Source organism: Haliotis asinina, chromosome 1 (assembly GCF_037392515.1).
Source record: "Haliotis asinina isolate JCU_RB_2024 chromosome 1, JCU_Hal_asi_v2, whole genome shotgun sequence".
Classification (NCBI taxonomy): Eukaryota; Metazoa; Mollusca; class Gastropoda; order Lepetellida; family Haliotidae; genus Haliotis; species Haliotis asinina.
In genome coordinates, this window is record NC_090280.1 from 53,463,370 (window position 1) to 53,487,977 (window position 24,608).

General features: G+C 39.2%; 1 protein-coding gene across 2 annotated transcripts in view; it reads right to left on the reverse strand.

Annotated features, from left to right (window-relative positions):
• The window catches only part of LOC137293917 (uncharacterized), a 39,321-nt gene that overhangs the window by 6,020 nt on the left and 8,693 nt on the right, over positions 1-24,608 (reverse strand). The window contains exons 4-12 of one of the 2 annotated variants that reach the window (XM_067824767.1): positions 23,062-23,268; positions 21,930-22,075; positions 16,139-16,343; positions 15,141-15,503; positions 13,538-13,767; positions 12,405-12,528; positions 11,142-11,324; positions 10,443-10,618; positions 1,669-3,663 (exon numbers count right to left, since the gene is read on the reverse strand). In XM_067824767.1, the coding sequence (XP_067680868.1) occupies positions 3,499-3,663; positions 10,443-10,618; positions 11,142-11,324; positions 12,405-12,528; positions 13,538-13,767; positions 15,141-15,503; positions 16,139-16,343; positions 21,930-22,075; positions 23,062-23,268 (1,799 nt within the window). In that variant the 3' untranslated portion in view covers positions 1,669-3,498. Of the gene's footprint in view, positions 1-1,668; positions 3,664-10,442; positions 10,619-11,141; positions 11,325-12,404; positions 12,529-13,537; positions 13,768-15,140; positions 15,504-16,138; positions 16,344-21,929; positions 22,076-23,061; positions 23,269-24,608 lie in introns of those variants that run through there. The other variant, XM_067824758.1, reaches the window with a different exon arrangement.

The window sequence follows — 24,608 nt, forward strand, 5'->3', positions numbered from 1 at the left end:
CAGACAACTATTCTCTGCTGAGCACTTAGACAAAGGAGTTGTCCCATTTCTTACCACAAGTCTGAAACTGTTGAGCAGTAAAATTGCTCATATCTGTGTCCAGTTGAGGATGCACACTGATTCTCTTCTTGTTTTAGTGACTGTGATATGTACACTGACATTAACGCTAGTGTTTTTCCTTCACTGGACAAATACATTTTATCAAGTAATACGTCAGAATCATGCAAGGTACAATGTGTATGTGACTTAAAAAGTACACAAATGACAAAGTTATTATGATTTATATGCGACAAACTGTCACTACAAGTCACACAGTGTGAACATACCTGTATCGGAATGATTCTTCTAAACAACTAGATACATTGACAGTGATGTGATACATGTAGTCAATAGATATGTGCTGTACTACCATGTTTATCATGTACTGTTATCTTTGGAAAAAAAAAAATTCAAAAGTATTTTTCAAAATTTCTGCATCACATTTCAGCAACAAAATCCAACGCACCAAAGTTGTTTTTTTGCCAAACAATTACATACTACATGTATAAGTCAGGAATTTGAATTTGAAAACAAATACCCTTTCATCTGACTATCAAAGGACACTAAGACACTGTTGAACATAACACAGTAATCAGACATGTGTATAAATATTCTTCAAAATATAAATCATAAAGAAGAAATTCAATAAAATAATATGAACATAAATCATTTGAAAGGACGAAATATATACGAATATGAGATGCATTGATGACATATTTTATCACGCTATCTCAAAAGACCTGTGTTATCAGCTCAACAATACAAAACAATGATATACTTGAACTGATATGTAGAGCTTCACTAAACAGTTTTGCAAAACATCTTTTGTAGTACTGACTAAATTTTGGGTTTTTTTGCCTGAATCAAAGCAGAACTGAAAACATGTTTCCAAATATATTATTTTAAAAAGTCTCTGACAGACACAAAAAGTCATTGTTTTACTGAAAGCATTACGATGGTAACTTTACTTCCAGAACCTGCCAGAAATGGGTGGAGTTACGCAGCAAACTCAACCTGATAAAACATTGTTATTAATCATTTGTAATTTTGATTCAGCAGATCAACAAACCACATTATCAGAGTTTTGCCGTAGCGGTATTGCTCAAGACTAAGTACTATAAATGATGATATGCTTCAGTCTACATGTAGTCAAAGCTAGATAACACTATGTGCTGTGCTCAAAATCAGTTGCAAGAAGGCACTATATGCTATCTGTCACACAACTAGTTCAAGCAATTGAATATCACAAAGTGTATGTAAAGTAAATTTGAGCTAAAAAATATATATCAAGCTTAAGATACATTTATGTAAACAACGAGATTCACTGAATATATTCACAATTAATATGAAGACATCATAACACATCTTGTTATAAACTACACAAAACCTTGTCTTTGTTTCGGCACTCTCAAAATACCTCTCAATCAAACATGACAGCAGATTTCACTCTCACACATAAAGAAAAATCACCCACCTATAACTGTCAATAACTGACAAACAAATGTCTATACATTGTAGTAAGGAAGTGAGGAGTAATTTAAAAACCATTTCTGAAATGAATAATTTCAGCAATAATTGATATAAAAACTGAAACATAAGAATGTACAGCGGACGTATAGCAACTTTTTTTCAGCACTTGGAGTATTTTTACCTTTAATACAACACTTATGTTGCAGAAATGAGCAAAAGAGTGCCCCTTTAAGAGATCTGGGATGTTATTCATTGTGTTTCTCAACCCATGTTGGTGTCTTCATACAATTCACATATAACAATAGTTAATTCGTAATGGGACTTCTCCTTCGGGATCACAATTTCATCATTGTCAGCTTTCTTCCATTTTCTCAAACAATTATCCTTTCATGGAGTTCAGTCCAAATTGTCTGTCAAATCATTAACCAAAGTGATAAATATTTAGTGAATACAAAATGCAGGATGCCAGTCAATTTAGTGTGAAATTTCATAGCAATGTTTAAAATTTTCAGACTTTTCAAATTTTAATGTGCCAAGAATGGGCTCTGAATCCAAAGGCGGAAACAGTGAATCATATTTGTGAGTGAACTAATGTTTACTAAATCTCCAAAATACATACAATGAATACAAGCTGAGCACTGGGTAATTGTTCAGGGTCACTATTGGTCATTGTTGGACACATGGACATATCAATAACTGGACGGGAAGTATGGGTGTCCATCTTATAACCAATCAGAGCTGGAACTCAGGTCATATTGTACTCTCATATAGTTGGTGTAATTCTTCGAGATGGATTTCAGCCATTCCTTACCAACAGTGGAAACACATATACAAATCAATATTCACAATTTTCATGAATAAAATGCACAATATTTTCAAAACAAGCCATAAATTATATCAAATCCTCATCACACTGGAGACTGTTAGTTAAATCAACATCTCTTCTAGATTTCAACCTAAATACTTCCAGAACATTATTAAACATTTGTAATAATTTGAATTTACTACCGACATGACTTGCTCCATGGTGTGATAATGACATCTATCACCCCTCAACTCCTACTCTGAGGACCTTCTCCAGCTAACCAGCTCTTTCATTATTGCTAGTGACACTGGCTGCAGCAAGGGCAATGACGTGTCAAAATTACTGCTGATACTGTGTACAGAAATTGAAATATCTAGCACTAAATTCTAAAGGTAGAATTTAATTTTGAATATCCTAGTTCAGGGATTTACCATGAGTCCTATGTCTGAGGGTCCCTGGGACTCATAATAATTTTCTGGGGTCCTGGGCTTCAAAATGAGTCCCAAACACTTAAATATTATCATCAATACTATACTATTGTGCATCATGATCATTACATTGTAACAGCAATTAAATTGCAAATGATACAAAAAGTATTTGGACTTTTTCTGTGTCCTTTTGGATGTGCTAATAATGTGTCTATTGTTCATATTTATGCATATAGGAGGGAGGAATTCTCATCCTGTAAATCCCTCATAGTGATTCAGCCCAACTGGTACTGACTGGCACCTGACTGGATGAAATATTCCAGGAATATCACAGGAATCACTTGCAAACAGCTACACCTAACATGAAGAGCTTTGCTTTTACAAAAAAAACCATAATATTTCTGATACCTGTCTTTATTTGACTTGCCCTAAGAGTTGATAGTTAATTCTGTTCTACAATGAAAAAACTCTCATCTGTGTACATTTTCTCTCAGTTTTAAACAGCTGCAGTTTCTTGCGAAACTAAACACGATAATGTTTGGAGTCCTCTGCCTCAAACTACAATAAATCATACCTTGATATAATGTCCTTCCTACTTTGGTTTTCAAAACATTGCTGACCTTCAGATCCTACAACCATTCTGAATCCCCAAGTCTAAATTGTCAAGTAAATGATCTTTCATTCATGTTACCATATACTTTGTAATCAAGTATTTTCGACACATTCACACAACTGAAACTGCCAGACAGCAGCCAATCAGTACAGCACGTCTTCCTTGCCAAACGTTCGAACACACTGATCCACAATCGACAACGCCACTGTAGCAGCGTCGTTCAGTAATATCGCAAACTCGTTCTCATTGTAGCTGCGGACTTGGAGCTCAGGAACAGAAAATCCAGACTTCTTCACCCTGCTAATGACCTAGATCAGAAAGGGAGGAACATGGATGATTAACAGTCAAAAATACATAGTCAGGGCAATACCACTCCCACCAGAATGAAGCCTGTTGTCCTTTTGAGTAAAGACATCCAACATGGACAGCCCAGCAGACAGGTAATTGTTACAGCTTGTAGTATCTGGGATAAACTTTGAGAGTTGCATGAAGCAGTCCGCTCGATGTTATTACAGATATCCTTTAGGTCAGGAGGAAGTTTGGGCCTTTTCAGTTCTGCTGACATGTGATCACAATTTTGGCAGATTGTGAGAATCAGCTACTTTCCCTGGTGTCATCTATTCAACTTATCATAAGTCACCAAATTTGGTATAAAACTAATTTGAAAAATATTCCAGATAAATAGCACAATGTCAGTTTGGAGAGAGTCTGACCTTTGTCCCTTTGATGAAACCATTAGCATAGGTGCTGTTCTGAAGATATTTTGGTTTTTCATTTAAAACTGTTCGCCCAAACACATCCAGTGCATACTGGTCGTGTCTCTATAATCCTGGTTGTGTCTCTATGATACATCAGAATGTTGTTGTCTCAGTATAACACACTTGAATGAAGCAAACTAACCATAGAGCACTGTAGTCATAGTTTTGTATTCATCACTATGCTTCATATTTCTGTAACCTATCTATGAATAAATTTTACCTCCATCGTGCACATAAGGTGTTTCATTGAGAAATATCTGTTCTTGCATGTGTGCATTTATTAGTTATGAAAAACAGTAATCAGAAAAAAAAAACTGGGTCTGATTACATTAAAAAAGTTTATATTTTGATTATAATAGATAGTTATTCTGCACAAGTCCTCTGATAATCGATAGTGCATTTGGTGTCTGATTCCCAAACCGAGTGTAAAGTACGATAAGCACATTCTTTTCATAGGCTATATATTGGTGTCAGTTTCTAATTAAAGAAAATATTGCAAAGTAAATTAATGTGATGTCATTTTAATGGAAAAGCTAATTTAAATACAGAGTTAAAGACTCCTGAGGTTTAAGGCTTCAAGGACTGTTGTTATTTCTATCATAAGCAACTGGGATACAGACTACAGACAGCAGCTAGTCCAATATTTCAATCTTACAAGGTGTTACTGAGAAATGGATACCTGGAAAACTGGACAGACGAAACACCATCAATTCCAAATGAATGACCAGACTCAAAGAGTTCAAGCAGAGAAAGAGTACTGAAAAGGTGCTGAAATTTTACAAATCAGCAAGGGTTAATTGTCTTCATATTTGCTGGTGTTATTGACGCTTTGATACCTGGAACATTTCATCCACAAAACAACCAATTACCAATGTCATCTAGTCATCAAATAATCAATAAGTTATATATCATAACCATGTTTTCTCATGTTACTGGGCATTAAATAATCTGAAGATTTTAAAATAACAACTCCCCACGATTTCTTCTGAATATCTGGACATTAAACAACCCAAACATATTTTTCAAAAGCAGACATATATTTGAATTATTCAAGCAATTCTCAACACTTTTGGGGAAGAGGGGAAGCCTAGAGGAGAAGGTGTTCGCTTGTCATGCCAAAGACCTGGGTTTAATTCCCCACATGGGCACAATGTGTGAAAATCATTTTTGGTGTCTCTCACTGTGAAATAGCTGGAATACTGCTAAAAGCAGTGTAACATGTAGCTCCCTCACTCAACACTTTTGAAGAAACAATGTTTCAATTTTTCGGACAGGGAACGACTGTAAATTTAGGCTGTGGACAGACCCTTGGTGGGCTGGCCATGGTGGACGCCTTGCAGCAGTGCAATGGCCCAGATGCTTTACTCTGTCAGAAAATAAACAAACCGAAGAGTTAGACGTTAGTTGTAAGAAGCAAACAAAAAGCATGCAAAATAATGCTTGGAAGTACAGAAACATGCATTTGTGACCCTAGGGTAACTGCAGCTTACTACCGTAGTCAACTTAATAAACACTGTGTTTGTAGTGTCAATATACTGAAATACAAGCAACTTTCATCTCAAGGTGTCATGACGTTATTTCCGATTTCCCCTCAAAGATGTACTCATTATTTACAGACTGTTGCAATACAACTGGAATATAACTGAGTGCTGAGTTAAACTACAAACCAACCAACCAGCCAACCAACCAGCCAACTCAGTACCCACTCGCAAATATCCAAAAGAAATCAGGAAAACATCATCGAAAAAAACTTTCCAATCACTGCTGAAAACTCATCTGTTCACTGCTACCTTTCTGTGAAAGTTATATGAACTATTTCCTTCCCCAATATTACCACAGCAAAACTGGGCATCTTTACCATGGATATCAGGCGCTTAAACAAATACATTATTATTATTTATTATTACTAAACTATTTGTTTCTGAATCAGCTATACCAGTTTATTGTCTTGAGACTGGACCAGAGAAAAATATCATCACTGAAAAGTATATGTAAGAAACAAGAAAATTTGTGTTGCTTTTAGAATCCCTTTTCCACCAAAGTGTATCTCAATGGAGCTGTGACATCATGGGATGAATGATGACCTGCTAAAAGCCTGGCCCCAGCAAGCAACAAACACCAGTCGCCAATAGGAATATGACCATTCTCATGTGATGTACTGCACATATCATGCCTAATTTCACACGCCTGGTCTTGGACTTGTATATCAGGCCCAACAAAAAGGCTGAGACTTTAATCTTTAGCTTCACACTACTGAATGTAATAGTAATATATAGTGTTTAGATGTATGCCATGATTTTGAACATGTGGTCCAAATATACAACTAAAATAACAAGTGTCAAAGCTTTGGAAGTTTTGACTAATGCATATTTACATATTACGGAAGCCAATGTTTCATAATGTTTCAAAACTGCAAAAAATATTGAAGTCAGTTCTTAATAAATAGTAATAAAAAGAATGCGTGTCTATATATGTACACAGATATTAAATTTAAATGATGTTTCCAGTATATATATATATTGTTCAGTTCTAGGATCACGAACACATGCTACAAGTCATGACCAAGGTCAACAACAACACTGTTAGCATGCAATAGTTAAAGGGAAGTACTGTCCACATGAAGTGAGATCATTAACCACGAATGCATGGTGACACTTTCCAGTTCAACTGAAATGACCTCAGTTATGCATGTACCTTGATTTTCATATTTCATAATTCAAAAGATGAAACATTGAGACATTTTAGGTACATCCCTTTAAATATTGTTGAAGATTCATTCTGACATTTCCAAATCTCTTCTTACAAGTGTTCATCTTCAAAACAGTATAATAACGAAAATGGCACGCATGTCTAATTTCGAAACAGTGGTATAAATCACAGGCAAACTATAGTGCAAATGGGTTGCACAGCATTGAGAAAATGACCAGTCTTCTTACATCCATTCAACTGGAAGCTGGCAGGGGTAATGGAGGTGAAGAACGATCTGAATACCACTAGTGGTGTTTAAAATGTTGAACAAAACATATTTTGCATGAGTAATTATTAAACATGGGATAGTAAATCTGGGAGCACAACCAAGTGAGGAAATGGTAGTGCACCTTTGATGGGGGCGATATTTTATTTTGACTTAAAAAATATTTTTCAATTCGAAGTGAGGGACGTACGTTGCCAACCTTCTCTCTCTTCGCTTGCATATAAGAGGACTTGTCACATTCTCTATGCTGCACAACCCCATTTGCACTACAATTTGCCTGTGTGTAAATATACAGTTGACAAGAGGGTTTCACATCGCAAGAGTGTAATAATGCACATTTATAGAGATCTCAGTACTTTTTTCCTCACTTGTTCCCTTCTCATTTTAAGACACAATGGACAAGAAAGGAATTGGAAAATGTCGATGGAAATATTTCAGTACAAACACCCAGAAAATATATTAAAACTTGTGCAACAAAAGAAAGTAGGATTAGCACTGAAATGAAGTAATCACATTAAATATGTGTCACAATAACATGAATGTTAAAACTGAATCACATTGCTGTTACTACAGTTACCAATATATTTGATCACAGGAATATTTACACAAAAGTGTGGTGGTGCATGACAAGCAGCGTTCACAACTTGTAGATATTGCTGTCAAGCAATACAAATAACAATCTTGTGCATGGGTTGAGAATGACATCAAAATGCTGTACTTGTTTCTTAAAGTATGGGAGCTGCAATAGTAATAGGGCCAGATTTCCTCATACAGCTTATCACTGATGCTCATCAGTGGAGTGAGTGAGTGAGTGAGTTTAGTTTTACGTGATTTTTAGCAATATTTCAGCAACTGCACAATGGGAAACACCAGAAATGGTCTTCACATTAAAATACAGGCTATTAAAATACAGGTGATCAAACATGCTCAGATGACCTCCACTGTTGTCATGTTCTGGATCTCATTCTATTACTAAAGCAGCTTCACTAAAAATCTGTCAGATATTCAGAATGGGATGGGCTTTGTGCAGCACAGTGTGAACCTATCTAGTGGGACAGTATAGCATTTATTTTACTTTATGTCAGTGAACCTATCTTGTGGGGCAGCATATGATTTATTTCACTGTTTATCAGTGAACTTATCTAGCGGGAGAGTGTATGAATTAATTCAATGCATGTCAGTGAACCTATCTGGTGGGACAGTATGTGAGTTATTTCACTGTATGTCAGTGAACCCATCTGGTGGGACAGTATATGAATTATAATACTGTATGTCAGTGAGACTATCTGTGGGGACAGAATATGGGTTATTTCACGGTATGTCAGTGAATCTAACTGGCACTGCAGTATTAAATTAAGACACATCAACCACTTTCAAACAATTACCATATACCTGTAACATTTGCAGCATTGTAGCCTAAACTGTAGTCTAAAATGCTAGCTGTAGCACTTATTGCCTAGACTACTAGCATTAGAACCTGTAGCCTAAATTGTTGACTGTACCACCTGAAGCCTAAATTGCTAGTATAGCATCTGTAGCCCAAACTGCTGGCTGTACCACCTGAAGCCTAAATTGCTAGTATAGCATCTGTAGCCTAAACTGCTGGCTGTACCACCTGAAGCCTAAATTGCTAGTAAAGCATCTGTAGCCTAAACTGCTGGCTGTACCACCTGAAGCCTAAATTGCTAGTATAGCATCTGTAGCCTAAACTGCTGGCTGTACCACCTGAAGCCTAAATTGCTAGTGTAGCATCTGTAGCCTAAACTGCTAGCTCTAGCATCTGATGAAGATGGCTTCTGTTATCATTTACACAAAGTTGTATCGCATTACTCAGTTGCAAACTATATTTATGGGCATTCGTTTATGTCATGCAGTGTCATGCAGTGTCATGCAGACTGACAATCGTGTCATTAGCTGGTGATAATAAACACTGACAGACTAACAGCACAGGGACAATATTCTCTTACATGAGACACACTCACAAAATCCTTTGATTATGAGAACAAAATATGACACATAAGTCCCAGGTGACCTGTGAAAGTCACAGCTCATGCCATCATACAGACTTTCATGGCCATAGCTTATGTAAGGACCTACAAGGCTTCAGGCTGGTGAGCAATTCTAAATACAAGTGAAGAACAAGCATTTACAAAAACACATTTTCCATGGCTATGGGAACAATCCATGCCGTTTGATGCAGACCCAGGCAATCAGTCAGTCAATCAATCCTGTCAGACAATCAATCCTGTCAGTCAATCAATCCAAATTGTCAATAATGGCACAACGGATTGACTATAGTAATGAAGAAATGGTTGTTTCTTCTGTTGAGCAGTGTACATAATTATACAACTTTTGTGACATCCACTCTACCACTGCTGTACAAGCCAAGAATAGATCAACAGAGCCTGGCATCAAGCTGCCTCTCAGGCTCAGTGCTCTCTACTGCCCTCTACAACATGCTGCATTTAGTGTCTGCAGAAGCACTGTCCTCAAGCAAACGACAATAACTAAATCTCTGTGTTATGTATACAACTCATGTTCACTGCTCTTGTCTGATGCCACACTTGGCAATATTCCAGCCAGCATCTGGGTCAGACAATCCAGTGATAGATGTCATGAGCATGGTTCTATGTTATTGTGTTACGATGATCAACAATGATCAGACAATCGAGTCTTCAAGTCTGACCTGCAGATCAGCTTAGTAGCTGCTTCAAACCATTCACCGTTGTCTGTAATACTGACTTGAGTGACCATCTCTCCAAACGTGTATCAATCAATCTGACTGGGTCTGAACTGTTTTCAACCACTACTGCACCAGGATCTATGACATTGTAAAATCATCTACAATGAGCTAGCTCTAAATAAAGGCACAAGTTCTTCTCCACTCCAGATACCTACAAAGGCAAAAGTAACTGCGCACATATTCATGCTTAGTACACCATATTCCTTTAGAAGAACAAAACAGTAATTCAAAACTTCAAGCTTAGAAAATACATATACAAGTATTCTAAATGTGTTTGACTGGCCAGACAGCATGGTTGATATAATGAATGAATCATTGCACTAAACAGTATTACTGATCTAAAGCTTTTTGTGTTAAATGTAAAATATGCAGAACTAACTTTTATGATATTACTAAATAAGATTGATATCAGGATTCACTATATTCACTCTGTTTACACAATTACATACCACAAATGCAAAAACTAATTAGTCTTAAGTGACAATAAACCATCATTTCAAAAAACCCTATTGTTTCCTTGAACAGACAAGAATCGCTGTTAGTTTTGCCTTTTGTAGAGGTGAGAGCAACTAGACCGTTGGAGCATCAGATGCTTTGGTAGGGACAACTCACCTCCTGCCCCAGGGAGCAGACAGAGGACGACTGAGGCTGGCCTTGAGGGGAGTGACAGCGGAAACAGTTCAGTGTCTTGTACACGATGTTGGGGAACTGACAGTGGAAGAAATAACCTGTTAGGTCCGTCAGTGGGTCTTGGAACGCCAGGTCCGCGTCAAAGTGGATCAAGTGACCTGCACAAAACAGAAAATGGGCAAGAAAGTTTACATGCTGCTTTTAGTCACATTCCATCAATATTACTACAGTGGACACCAGGAATGTGTTTCACAAATTGTACCCGTGTGGAGAATCGAACCCTGGTCTTCAGTGTGATGAGCGAAACCTTTAATCACTAGGCTACCACATCTCCCCACCCCTCCCCCGCACAGAAAATGTGTGTGAATGAGTGAGTTAAGTTTTATGTTGCTTTTAGCACTATTCCAGCAATATCATGGGGTGGACACCAGAAATGGGCTTCACACATTGTACCCATATGGGGAATCAAATCCCGCTCTTCGGTGTGATGAACGAACGTGTCAACCTCAAGACTACCACACTGCTACCTGAACAGAAAATGAAAGAAACACATCAATAAAACATACTTACAGTTAAAAAAAACTTTTTAAAAGAAAGTAAGAAACCACAATGATTTTATAATTTACAGAACTAGGCAGTGGAAGAGTCCAGGTCCTCCTCAAGCCAGATCCCAACACCTACCCTTGTAGCCAATGTGGGAGTTGGGTCCCTTGGAGATCTTGGCCAGCCACCACAGGAACACATACTCCAACTGCATCTTCATCAGTCTCGTAAACTTCGTGATGCTCGGAACAAGGCTCTTGAGGGGCTTTAAGGTCAGGGCCTCTGGTTTCATCACTTTCGGCATTGGGACGGAGAACAGACCTACATAACATATGGGGCAGTTAGCAATAGCATTGTGACTGAGAACAGACCTACATAACATATGGGGCAGTTAGCAATAGCATTGTGACTGAGAACAGACCACATAACATTTGGGGCAGTCAGCAATAGCATCATAGTGTTGAACAGACCTATATAGCATGAGGGGCAGTCAGTTATAGCATCGTGACTGTCATAATCATATATTCACTGCTGTATTTAACTAATAGACCAATAGCCTTACATAACAGATATAGAATGTATCAACCAGGCCAGGCCCATAGTCCTAGATATACACACTGTGGCAGTTGTTGAATCAGCGAAAACACATTCTGTTATAACAGTTTAACAGCCAATAATCCATCAGTTATGGGGCTGTATCAACACATAGTTGATAGTGATCTCATATTGCTAAGATAGTTATAAACGCCACACAGTAGCATAACGTATGACTTTCTTAGTGCTAAGAGAACTTAAAAAATCTGGGCCCTTGTGTGTAGCAGACACACCTCATGGCACCTGTCTGTCTCAAATCTAAGCCGGACTCATACCTATCAGCCTGTTGAATCGATATGCCAAATTCAACTGAGCTGTATCATCTCAGTGATTAATCAAATTCAACAAATAGTACAAATCTGCCACTCAACCACACGTCAATTGTGTTGCGAGTGTGTAGAGCATGTTCTAGTTACTAGGCAAAGCTGAATATGGAACTGCCAGTCAAACTGTGTAGTAAACATTCACGTAGTAGATATTCATGCCTCTATTTTTCATGGGACGAAACAAAGCATTTTTGTGGATAATCATAAAATTTTTTAATGAGATGGTCTTCACTTTGGCACTGCCATCTTCTTCACATAGTATTGTACAGCAGATGCCTAAAACCTCAGACAATTAGATTCCATGGAGACAAAATACCACAAGATATTATGATATTGACACTAATCTCGGCAGATCAAGGTAGCAAAACGATCAGTCGATGACACTGGCTGATCGTCACGACATGTCGTCCTGTGTGAGTGTCACTTTCAATGTTTCATGCCCAGTGACATGTCAGTGTGTACAATGATCTGGCACTCTCACCTTTAGCAGTTCCATCTTTCTCCAGGGTGATGGCAAACAAGTCTCGGAACTGGGACTCTGTGGAGAACTTCTGCACGAGATCGGCAGGGAGGTTGGTCATCAGGGAGGGAGGTGTGTGGTAGAGCTGGAATAACAGGTACATCAAGACAATGGCTACTGCTGGGCACATAGCAACAGTGAAACTGTCCTGGGTTGGATGTTTATACCGCATGCTGGTTAACCCATTTATGCAAAGGATCTTCATCAAATTTTGTTGGCTGGTTTCTCTTGGCAAGCAATGAAAGGAATGAGATCAATTTGCAAGTAAAGAATTTTTTCCATACTTTACTACACTGCATCATGCACCCCATAAAAGGGACAATACGCAGATGAATGGTCTCAAATTAAGTAATTTATTAGGTTCAGGTGGTGGGAGATCAACCTCTTACATCTTAAATTGACTCTTTTACTTTAAAAGCTTTCATGGAATACAACCAAACTGGCTTCTACATGAATCAGTGTATACTAACAAATTGAAGCCTGACATTGCATGGGTATTCTTGATCCCATAAAATGTTTTCTTATGAACTAAACATCATAGGTGATGAACGTATCTCTAAGTCATCTAAAAAACTCAAGTAATGTGAATGGTTCAACTACTAAACATTTACTCAGCTTCAAAACTGCAAGTTTCTATCTTCAACGATAGGAGAGAAAAGCTTTTTTGAAATACACGTCCCAAAAAGGGACGATATGCATAAATGGATTTATAAAAAGCAAAAGGAACATTGTCTATCAGTCGAAACCTTGTGCCAACGACTCCAACCTTGACTCTCTGCATCATTTTCAGATGTTGGTGCAGTCATATGGCTTTTACAACCAGTGTATTACTGAGTGAGAGTGTGTTAGTGCATGCGTGTAAGAGAGAAAGAGAGAGAGAGAGCAAAGCCAAAAAAGAGTGGTCTTGAGATTAACAGTATTAATTGTACAGTATTCAATCAATACACATGGCATCATCCTAAAGTGAACAGTATTAATTGTACAGTATTCAATCAATACACATGGCATCATCCTAAAGTGACGGAGGTATGAGACATTTACCACTTCGTGACACAATATAGCACTTGTCACTATTTGAAGACTAAATTCCTTACCCCAAGTAGTCTGTCAAGTTGGTAGACGATGGCGTACGAGCTGTGGAATTGTTCAGGACCTCTCTCGGAAATAAACAGAACCTTGGATAGAGACATTTGATCATTACTAGGGATGAACTTGAGCACTGCCTTGCCCCCCTTGGGCTGGTTTCCAGTGGCAGGAAGGATGCCAGACACAGACGCCACAGACTGACTCACCACAGCCCGGAACCAGTCGGTCTCTCGGTAGCCTGGAATGAAAAAACACTCTTTGTTTGTTTGTTTGTTTGTTTAATGCCACACTCAGCTATATGACAGAAGACTATAAAAAATAATCAAGTCAGGATCAGACAAACTAGTGACTGATATCATGAGCAATAACATGTGTTCCGAATGAAATCAAACAAGTCAGTGAGCTGAAAAACCTGATCTCATAGGTGGCCAACCACTTGAGACCACCCTAGTGAGTGAGTATGGCTTTAAGCCACTTTGAGCAATATTCCAGCAATGTCACAGCAGGGGACACCAGGAAAGAGCTTCACACACTGCACCCATGTGGGGAATTGAACCCCGGTCTTTGGCTTTAAGGTCGGAGCCCAAAACTATACACAGATGGTGTGTGGCCCCAATGCCTTGCCTCAACTGACTTTTGATACATAGCAATGCAGTATACAAGTACATTCCATGAAATATCATAAAACTAACTAACTGGTTCAGGCTGATGTTAAGTCTCAGTATAAAAAAGTATGTTATGAAGACTCACAGCAAAATGTATGGATGCAGAGAGTCTACAAAACATACATTTTGAAAATATATTCCTCATTTTCAAATCGCTCTGTGTCAGTCAGGTGGCCAGAGGAGGTGCGTTTCCATACAGACAAGCCTATGAGTGGGGAAATCATTCAGGGTTTCATATTTCACTCAGTCTGGGAAAATGCACCCCCTCCACCACTAGGGTTGTACACTTATCTGATGCTGACATCTCTTTGCTGAAGATTTTAGATTCAGAAAATAAGTAAAATTTGATGCTTCATACATGCTAATCCAATTAATCCCTTCAGTCATCAAAACATGTTGTGAAAGGGTTGTTGGACATTTACTATTAGGCACATGGCTATTATAGTAGCAAATTCCAATGTTAATCTTTGACATTGCTAGGCACCCATATCCCTGAAACGTCCTGTCACTCACAGGAAGATGTAATGTCCACTGCTGGGGAGTAGCCAGTGGGAGACTAATTGTAAACCCATAGGTGCTTTGGAGGTTTGGAGAACAAACACAGTTTCACCTCTAAGCTACTCCACTGCCTGAAGATGAGAAAGAACATAAGGCACACACTACCTATTGAGTCCTATTGACCAAGGTAACCATGGTGGTCACAAATGGGATATTATTATTAATGGGGATATTATCACAATCCATAGTAGCTACTTCAATATCAAGTCACATTCATTATTTTTCCCCTTTTCCCACGTGGAGAATCGAACCCGTCTTGTATTTGATGAGTGAACACATTAACCACTCGGCGACCCACTGCCTTGAGACCACCAAAGATTGATGGAGAACAATTTTATAACTGGAACTCCAAGAGGCTTTACACAATGTTGTTGATGTCTGTACCCACCTTTCAGTCCCAGGTGTGTCATAAGCCTCCTCTCTCGACTCTTGTACGCCTCCTCGTGGCTCATGAAGCTTCGCTTAACACACATGTCACGTGACATAGGCTGCTGCCCAGCAGGCGGCGCTCTGCCATCATTCTGGTCACGTGACTGCTCCTTCCTTTGTTCATCATCATTCTTGTTGCTCTGGTGATTGCTCTGAATGTTATTGTCACTGATGACATTGTTGTCCTGTCGATTGTTGTTAGGCTCATCATTGTTGATCTGTCTTGCTTTCCCTGCTCCTTCCCGACGAATGAACAGCGTGGTTCCTGCAGACAGCTGGGGGTTGGAGGTACTCGAGTTCTTCAGTATTATTGTCATCAGGTCTGAAGCACACAATGCCAATTGCTGTCATGTTCTTGAGAGCAACGGAAGCTGGGAAACTTCAGCATTCTTACCATTGATAGGCATATATATATATATATGTTCTTGAGAGCAACGGAAGCTGGGAAACTTCAGCATTCTTACCATTGATAGGCATATAAAAAATTTTGATATGATGACAAGTGCCAACAAAGTCAGTCAGCCTGACCACCGGATCCCATTAGTCTCCTGAATACCTATTCTAACCCTGGCCTTCATGGGTGAAAAGGAAACTGCAAATGAGTTATTACCTTTTCATCAACATTTTGTAAACTTGCAAAGCACAGGGCATTAAGATTTGCATCGACATTTATCCTTTAAAATAGTTTTAAGGTACCACTTGATGTATCAACACATAGTCTACAGCTGGTCTTATTGTAAACCACACTTTAGCAGCAAACATTGGACTGAAAGACCCAGTATATCACTCAAGCCTCAAACCTGATACTAACCGTTGGAGCCACAGACTATCAGATCTATATTCCAATTTGCCTCTTAACGAGGTATTTAATCCTTGTATTAGTAATAGGTTATAATATTAGTCTCTAATACAATACATGTAATTCTCTGTTTACCCGACTATTCATTTCAACCTTACTTTCAGTCTCTGGCTGTGAGCTGTAGATGACGATTGATTCACAAGCTGGGTTGCTATCACACATGTTCTGTGCATCCTGAATGCTCCGTGCTGTGAGGACACATCCCCATGTCACCCGTGAGTTCTCGCACCGGAAGTCGTAGATTCCCTGGTAGTTGGATTGGTCATAGCGGAGGTACTCGCCAGGGGACACTCGATCCCTCGTCTGTGTCAACAGACAGAACATTAATACAGTACAGACATTACAGATATTACAGACGTATACAGAGCTGGTACAACAAGATTCACTGATGTTGACACATCATAAATCATGAATTACACATCAACCTGAAGCAAACATTCCAGAACAGAACTTTCTCTACGTTTGCAGAACCTGGCCTGCTTTACGAAACTACTTGTTTAGATATGCAGTGAGAAAACATATGTAAAATGGTGACATGATGTTAATGTTATGCAATATATCTGTATCTCTTTTCTGTAACACAAACTGAAAAGAGATTTTTGTTAATGCAAATTTAAAGGTTGAAGGATTCACAGGACAAGATCTTAATTTCTCTGTGTCTCCAACACTGAGTTCCATCTGATATCCACATGAACATGAATAATTACTATAATAATATGCATAGTTCTGTTCATCCCAAACCACAAACAGAAACCTCTCAAACTTGCCTCTCTTCATTGTATCACTATCCCTCCAGAGACAGCATTGTCATTTTTCTCGTCACTGTATTACCATCAATATCTTCACTGTAGTACAACCAATCTTGTCACTGTACTATCATTGCTCTCATTACTGATTGTCATCAATATCATCACTGTCTTACCATCAATATCATTATTGTATCGCCATCACTATCATCACTGCATTATCACCACAATCGTCACTATACTACCATCTCTCTCATCCCTGAATTACCACCCCTTCATTACTGTATTACCCTCCTAATCATTACTGTATTACCACCCCTCTCATCACTGTATTATCATCTTTCTTGTCAATGTATTACCATGCCTTTCATCACTGTGTAACCATCTTTCTCACCACTGTATTACCATCCCTCTAGCCACTGTGTTACCATCCCTCTCATCACTGTATTACCACCCCTCTTGTCACTGTCCTCTTGTCACTGTGACTGCACTACCATCAATGTTGTCACAGTTTTACCATCCCTCTTGTCACTGTATTACCATCAATACTGACACTGCATAACCATCAATACTGTCACTGCATTACCATCAATGTCATCACTGTCTTACCATCCCTCTTGTCACTGTATTACCATCAATACTGTCACTGCATTACCATCAATACTGTCACTGCATTACCATCAATACTGTCACTGCATTACCATCAATGTCATCAGTCTTACCATCCCTCTTATCAATATGTTACCATCAATAGTGTCACTTCATTACCATCAATGTCATCACTGTCTTACCATCCCTCTTGTCACTGTATTACCATCAATCTTGACACTGCACTGTTACTGTGTTATAAGCCTCTCATTACCCTCGTACTTGATTGAATGCATTTCAAAGATTCAAAACAACAGAAATAACTGTTGTTTCAATAATTATTCTTAATTAGATTAATCATTCAATATTATTTTCATTGACTTTACCACATATACAATTCATTTACAAATTAGTTCAGATTACGAATATAGTGCCACAAATCATTAGTCAAGCTAAGATGCACAATGTTCTATCAGATGCATTAGATGTCACAAGTCCACTCCCAACACTGACAGCAACAACCAACACCTTACAACTGCAGCATGACCAATGAGTGAAGGAACAAGGAGTACACCCAGTCAGCTCAAAGATAATGATACAACAACATTATCTAAACTGTGGAGGTATTATGCTAGCCTAATACTCGATCCATTCTCATTATGTGGCCAGCTGATCGTCAATGAATTGTTTGTTTGCTTGTTAATCACACAACATCAGCTATATTCCACCTATATGAGGGCAGTCCGTAAAAATTGGAGTCTGGTCCAGATGATCCAGTGATTGACGCCATGAGCATTAGCATGGGATATGATCACAAGGATGCCTGATAACCATATATACTAAGTTGTACCTTAAAAGAAACATACCTACAGCCATACACATATATTCTTATACATAATACCCATTGGTAGACCCTAAATAACTCATCTTTTACAAAAACATGAGTTACCGGAGTTGTCTTTTATAATGAACACACTGTGAGAGACAGCCCAGTAAATAAATAAACATGTTGGGACATCAAGAATCAGCCTTAATCAGCTACTTGGAACACATACTCCATATCACATGACTACAGGCATTATGACATGAGGGTTGTATGCAGGCAGTATAAAGATCAGTAACGTGATCCAGTGTGACAAAAATGTTCATGAGGTCACAAGCTGAGAACTTCCATTCATCAAATTAATCACACCTTGGATGTCGGACATGATAATGTCCTTTTAAAAACTAAAACATGAGTGGGTTCTAATAACGCTGCTTTTAGCAATATCCCAGCAATATTATAGAGAGCAATCAGATATGGGCATGACGACTGAACATTCTATTAACCTCTAGGTTAACCCAATGTCCTTTAAAATATGACAATGTGTAACAGTTTGTATACCACTTTACCCACATGTAGCATCAAGCATTGCAACAAAGCCGGAACAAGAACACAGCGCCATAGCTTACCTTGATGAAATCCCAAACATATTAACCCACAACAGTAGCACTGCTCCTTGGTATCTAGAGGCTTACAGCCAATTTCTAAATTCTCACAATGAGACCTGTTGAAGCTGAATCACCTAGTCCTATATCTGGCACAAGTATGGTTCTTCACTGCTTTTAGCACTATTTTAGCAATATGGGGGAACAACAGGAACAGACTTCACACACTGTACCTATGTGGGGAATCAAGCCCAGGTCTTAGGTGTGATACGCGAACACTTTAACCATGAGGCTACCTCACCGGCCCTATTGGCATAAAGATCCTTTTAAAGTGAACTCCAACATATCCCTTGCCAAACTGACTCACTCCTATGTATTGCATTAGAGATAAGACATAGTGAGCTCTGCTTTTAGCAGTTTTTCAGCAATTTTCCAGCAATATCACCACAGGAGACACCAGAAATGGGCTTCACATATTTTGTCCATGTTGGGAATCAAACCTGGATCTTCAGCTTGACAAGAGAATGCCTTAACTACTTGGCTACCCTACCGCCTAAATATCTTATATAACCTTCTCTGTGCTATTTCAAATAATCATAGCAGAACAAGCATAATAAGGTTCTGGCAGCATCAGGTTGACGAATTCCAAGCTGTGGTATCTATGGCAACAATACAAACGTCTGGGTAATGCCCTCCAGACATCTTGTGTTACACTCGTATGCATGAAGCAAAAATCATATCTTGTCATTCCAAACTATTTCAGTGAATTGCATGGTAGAAAACACATGAACTGTCTTTTTAACTTTAATATGTTTCTATTTGGTTTTACATTTCTATATGGCTGAGAAAAAATGAGACAAAGAAAACAAATTCATCTTGGCTTCCCTGATCTAAGTGAGGGAGTTTAGCTTAACTGCCGTTTAACTATCTTCCAGCATTCATGACTGATGAGATACAACTGCACGTTACTGAGAACACCTAAAAAAACAGTCTACACACTTTGCATAGTGTTCCTGTGCTCTGAAGGAAGTTGACTTGAATCAGTAGCCTTATTTTGACTTTGAGTCAAAAGCTTATCTTTAAAAATCAGGGTATAACAGTGTACAATTTCTAAATTTGCTAGTGTCATCTGTCTGTGCCAACTTGCTGATGGCGACGGAATAACCTGTCCAGTACCTACAACACAAGGTCAAGGACAGTAATAATACAAGGTTAAGGTAACTACAGAGACAAGGTCAAGGACAGTTGGAAAACATGGTCATAGGTGGTACAAAGACAGCAAAGTAAAAGCCAGTGTGAAGTGTATGAGATGTTTCATGGCTATTCCTTGCAATAAAAACATGAAAGTAAAGGACGTAGAAAAGTAATGTAAGTTAACGTTGGTAAGTTTACACAGACTTAATTGTTGACAAACTGGGATAATGAAATTCTGAAATGGTTTCCATTTAACACTAATCCACAGACACACTCACTTACATTACGTGAAACATTGACCATGACACTTTTGTGACTTTTTGTGACTTTTGGGTTCACAGAATGTTATTTCATAAGAATTACCTTGAGCACATACAGGGCAACAAAACACAACTCACTTTGTCACCATATCCTAATACAAGCTGTTTCTTCTTCTTAGTCTTAGCTCGCTTCTGTAAAGTCCATGAAGAAACAGTCACGCACCTTTTACCACACCTGTATTCTTAATAACCTATTAGCACGGACTCTGCAGAGAGTTGGAAGTCTTGCATGTTTTATTTGGATCTAGCTAGAGTCAAGGGAACTCTCGTTAGCACTGAATCCATATACAGTCATCCCTTGCAATAACATTCTTTGCATCCAAAAGTTGTCCATGTCATTGAAACTAGGACATCAACAGATCCGCTGTAGAGCTCCGGCTAATCATGTTGTAATCCAGTGAAATTAAGTACGGACTGCGATGGATGGTGTTCATCGTACATATTATCAATATAGTTTTACGGTTTTCTTGAATAGTCTGATGAACAGCTTGGCCTTTATTCTGTGTTATGTATAAGTTACTATGATGTGGGTGGCTAATAACAAGGGCTCATGCACAGACCCCAAGACCCACGTTATGTCGAGGGATGACTGTATTAGCATCAATGTCCAAGAATGTTACATCAGTCATTTCAGAGACATTTTCAAAGCCTTTACTCCATATGTCTACATTCTAGTGCTACGTCGTAAGCCAGTGAACTTCTGATACTCGAAGTATTTCTTGCAAGAATAGAAATGTTTGATATATAGTTTATATTTTAATTGCAGACACTGCACTAGAATCACAAAAACACTGAATTACTCTGTCATGCTACAATGTGTTTCTTCATCTCCTCTGTCCCCATTCTCAGTGAGATGGACCACCTGAGACTCATCCTTTCAATGGCAATTGATTTTATAGCTAAAAAGGATATCATTAAAATGCCTGCACGTTATCAGAAATGAGTGGGCTCTGTAACTTGATAATGCCGCAAAATGCTTGACAACAAGCCATTATCAAGCCCATTGTTTGTTAGGTGACATAAGTAGCTCATCTGTTAAAGGTTTGTCACCAATGGCTCGTTTGAACTTGGGTTCCTTATTGATGATGTATCTGGCTCACATTCGTCACATGTACCCGTGCCATTATGCACTTTCTTGCCGGTGATAACTATAGCTATACCATAAATTACAACATACAGCAATAAAACATTGACTGGAAAACAATGGATGCCGGTAGTATCGGCAAAGGTCAAGGTCGATTGTCGTCACTCTCAACCGTGATGTCATGTGGGTTGTTCTATGACATGTTCATATTTGTAAAAAGTGTGTCAGTAACCTCCGTCATTTGTTGTTAGCAGTAAATACTTCTAAACTAATGCTGCTGTTTTTATACTTATTTTATTAAAAATTCCATTTTAGTTATAATATTTTTCAGGGCATTATGATTTGCAGCAGCCATCAGTCTTTTCACTGCCCTCCTTCGTCGGACAGTAAATGAAAGACCTCAGGCTTCTGAAAATGATAATGCCCTAAAAAATAGCGTTACCCTTATAATATCCACTTAGGACTGATTAGTTAACACATTAAAAATGATTTACTGTGTATGAGGCATCAAAATATAGTCCTAACTGACCTTAGCAGCATTGTTGTCACCATACAAGAATTGATTTTTTCTGCTGGGCCTGTTGAGATCAGGGTCATCCTCACGCTGGATAATGCGCTCTGGCTGCTCCTGCTGGTAGTGCTCCTGGTGCTGAACTGGAGGCTCTTGGGGCAGGCCTGCAGGGTAAGTGAGGGAGTTTATTTATCATTTGAGTGGTTGAGTGGGTGGTTGAGTGGGTGGTTGAGTGAGAGGTCGAGTGGGTGGTTGAGTGAGTGGTTGAGTGAGTGAAAATAGGCATTTCCAGGAGGAATATGGGTGGCACGGGGAATGCGAATGGCAATTTGTGTCAAGATTGTTTGGGTAAGGGTCAAAATCGGATTTCAATTGACTTGAAGAAATAACAATACAGAACTGGTAGGTAAAATGAGTAGTGATCGATAGGTCAATCGTCCATGATTATGATTAGATGAAGTTTTAATAGACAGCGTGCAATGGTTAAGCACTTCTGCATGTCAAGCAAAGCGATAACAAAGGCCTTTACTTGTACTAACAGACAATTTTTATCGTCCTTCCACTTCAGGGATTGACAAATGTCCACCATCAAATTTTAGAAGCAGACTGGGTTTCTGTAGCAATTACGTGATTTTTGCGATCTGTTAGTGACCACAAAAGCTGCGATGACCATTTTTGGGGAAATGAAAATACCAGTATCTGTAAGTTTGCAAGTGAAAGTGCGATCTGTCCTTTGAAAATGACGGCTAACTGATGAACATAAGCAGTTTCACTAAAAAATACCAGTTAGCAAGTTGTTACTACTGTGTATTTTTTAGGTAGCAAAATAGGATTTTGAATAGCAAACTTGCAACCACAAAGTGTTAATGTCAAACCCTGGTATAATCTGTTCTTTATTGAGAAAGTGTAATCCCCAAAATAACATACATGTATGTTACATGTGACCACAATGGCATGTTGTGTTCATACCTCAGTGGTTTGAAGACCTGCACCTGTTACAGGTGGGATAATCTTTTAATGAAGCATTCCACAACATGCATAGCAACTTCTTGTTTATTGCACGGTGACGTTTAGATGTAGATTCCAGCTTCTGGAATGTCGATCAAATAATAAGCTGCTCTTTGCACACAGACATAGGAGTGGGGCTCACCTGCTTGTTCCTGGATCTGAGTGAGAACTGTGATGAGTTCATGGGCAGAGATCTGGTTGTTGGTGAGTCGGTTGAGGATGTCGTCCACATGCTGGGCCTGGGAAGCAGGTGAGCTACGGAGGATGGGGTCCATCAACAGACTCCCCAGACGATGCAAGTTGGAGGCCTTGTTCAACCCAAGACATTGACCAGAATCACATTTTATACCTGTAACAATAGCAGCCACGTTACTCGGTGAAGATCTGCAGGAATCAGTGGGGTTACATTTGATAGTTTGTAGGAGAGACCTTAAACTCTGCAGGCAACTCATATCAACAGTGCCACCTGTATGCCTCCTGCCAACTATATTGGAACCCTTATCACCCCTTCCAGTCATATCCCCTGTGCCACCTGTATCCCTCCTGCCAATCATATCCCCTGTGCCACCTGTATCCCTCCTGCCAATCATATCCCCTCATGCCACCCGTATCACTGGTGCCACCCTTACCCCTCCTGCCAATTGCATCAATCCTGCCACCCAGTGTTTGAAGTGCTTTAATTTTCAGGTGGCCATCAGGGCTGTCCTGCCAATTGTGGTTCCACCTGTACCCCTCCTGCCAATCATATTTGCTGTGCCACCTATATCCCCATGCCACCAACATCCCCTTGCCACCCGTATCCATCCTGCCAATCGTTTTCCCACTGCCACCTGTATCTCTCCTGCTACATGTGGTGCCACTCTTATCCCTCCTACCAAACATATTCCCTGTGCCACCCGTACCCTTCCTGCCAATTGTGGTTCCACCTGTATCCCTTCTGCTAATCATATTACCTGTGCAACCTGTATCCCTGTGCCACCCATACCCATCCAGCCAATCATATCCCCCATGCCACCCATATCCCTCCTGCCAAACATGGTGCCACCCATATCCCTCCTGCCAAACATGGTGCCACCAATATCCCTCCTGCCAAACATGGTGCCACCCATATCCCTCCTGCCAAACATGGTGCCACCCATATCCCTCCTGCCAAGTATGGAGACATTTGTATCCCTCTTACAAATCATATTCTCCATCATGGAAAAATCACGGGGAAATATTCTGGTTGAAAAAAGACAAAATTGACATATAATTCTCCAGAGGCCACAAGGGCCTGCAGACATTTGAAACCCTCAGCCCGATACAATAACAACTGGCACTGGGGCTCCTGGCCGTCGATTATTTCAAACACTGGTGCCATCCATCCCACAAGTGCCACCCATTTCCCCTAATGCCAGCTGTATCCCTCCTCTAGTGACAAAGGGCAACCCACATGAACCCATAATGTTCCTGGTCCCCATAGCCTCTTTATCTACCATGCTACCAGTAGACTTCCATTACCCCATGTAAATCAGTCTGTCATGAATCAGGAGTGTTTTAGTAACATATTTTATTTCAAATAAAGTTGCAGCTGATACAAAATAATCACAACTACACAAATATTTATATTGATTCTCATCAATTTCCTATGGTCTAATAAAAACTACCAGAACAGTGATTTTCCATCATCGATTTAGTCGCTGTCACTGT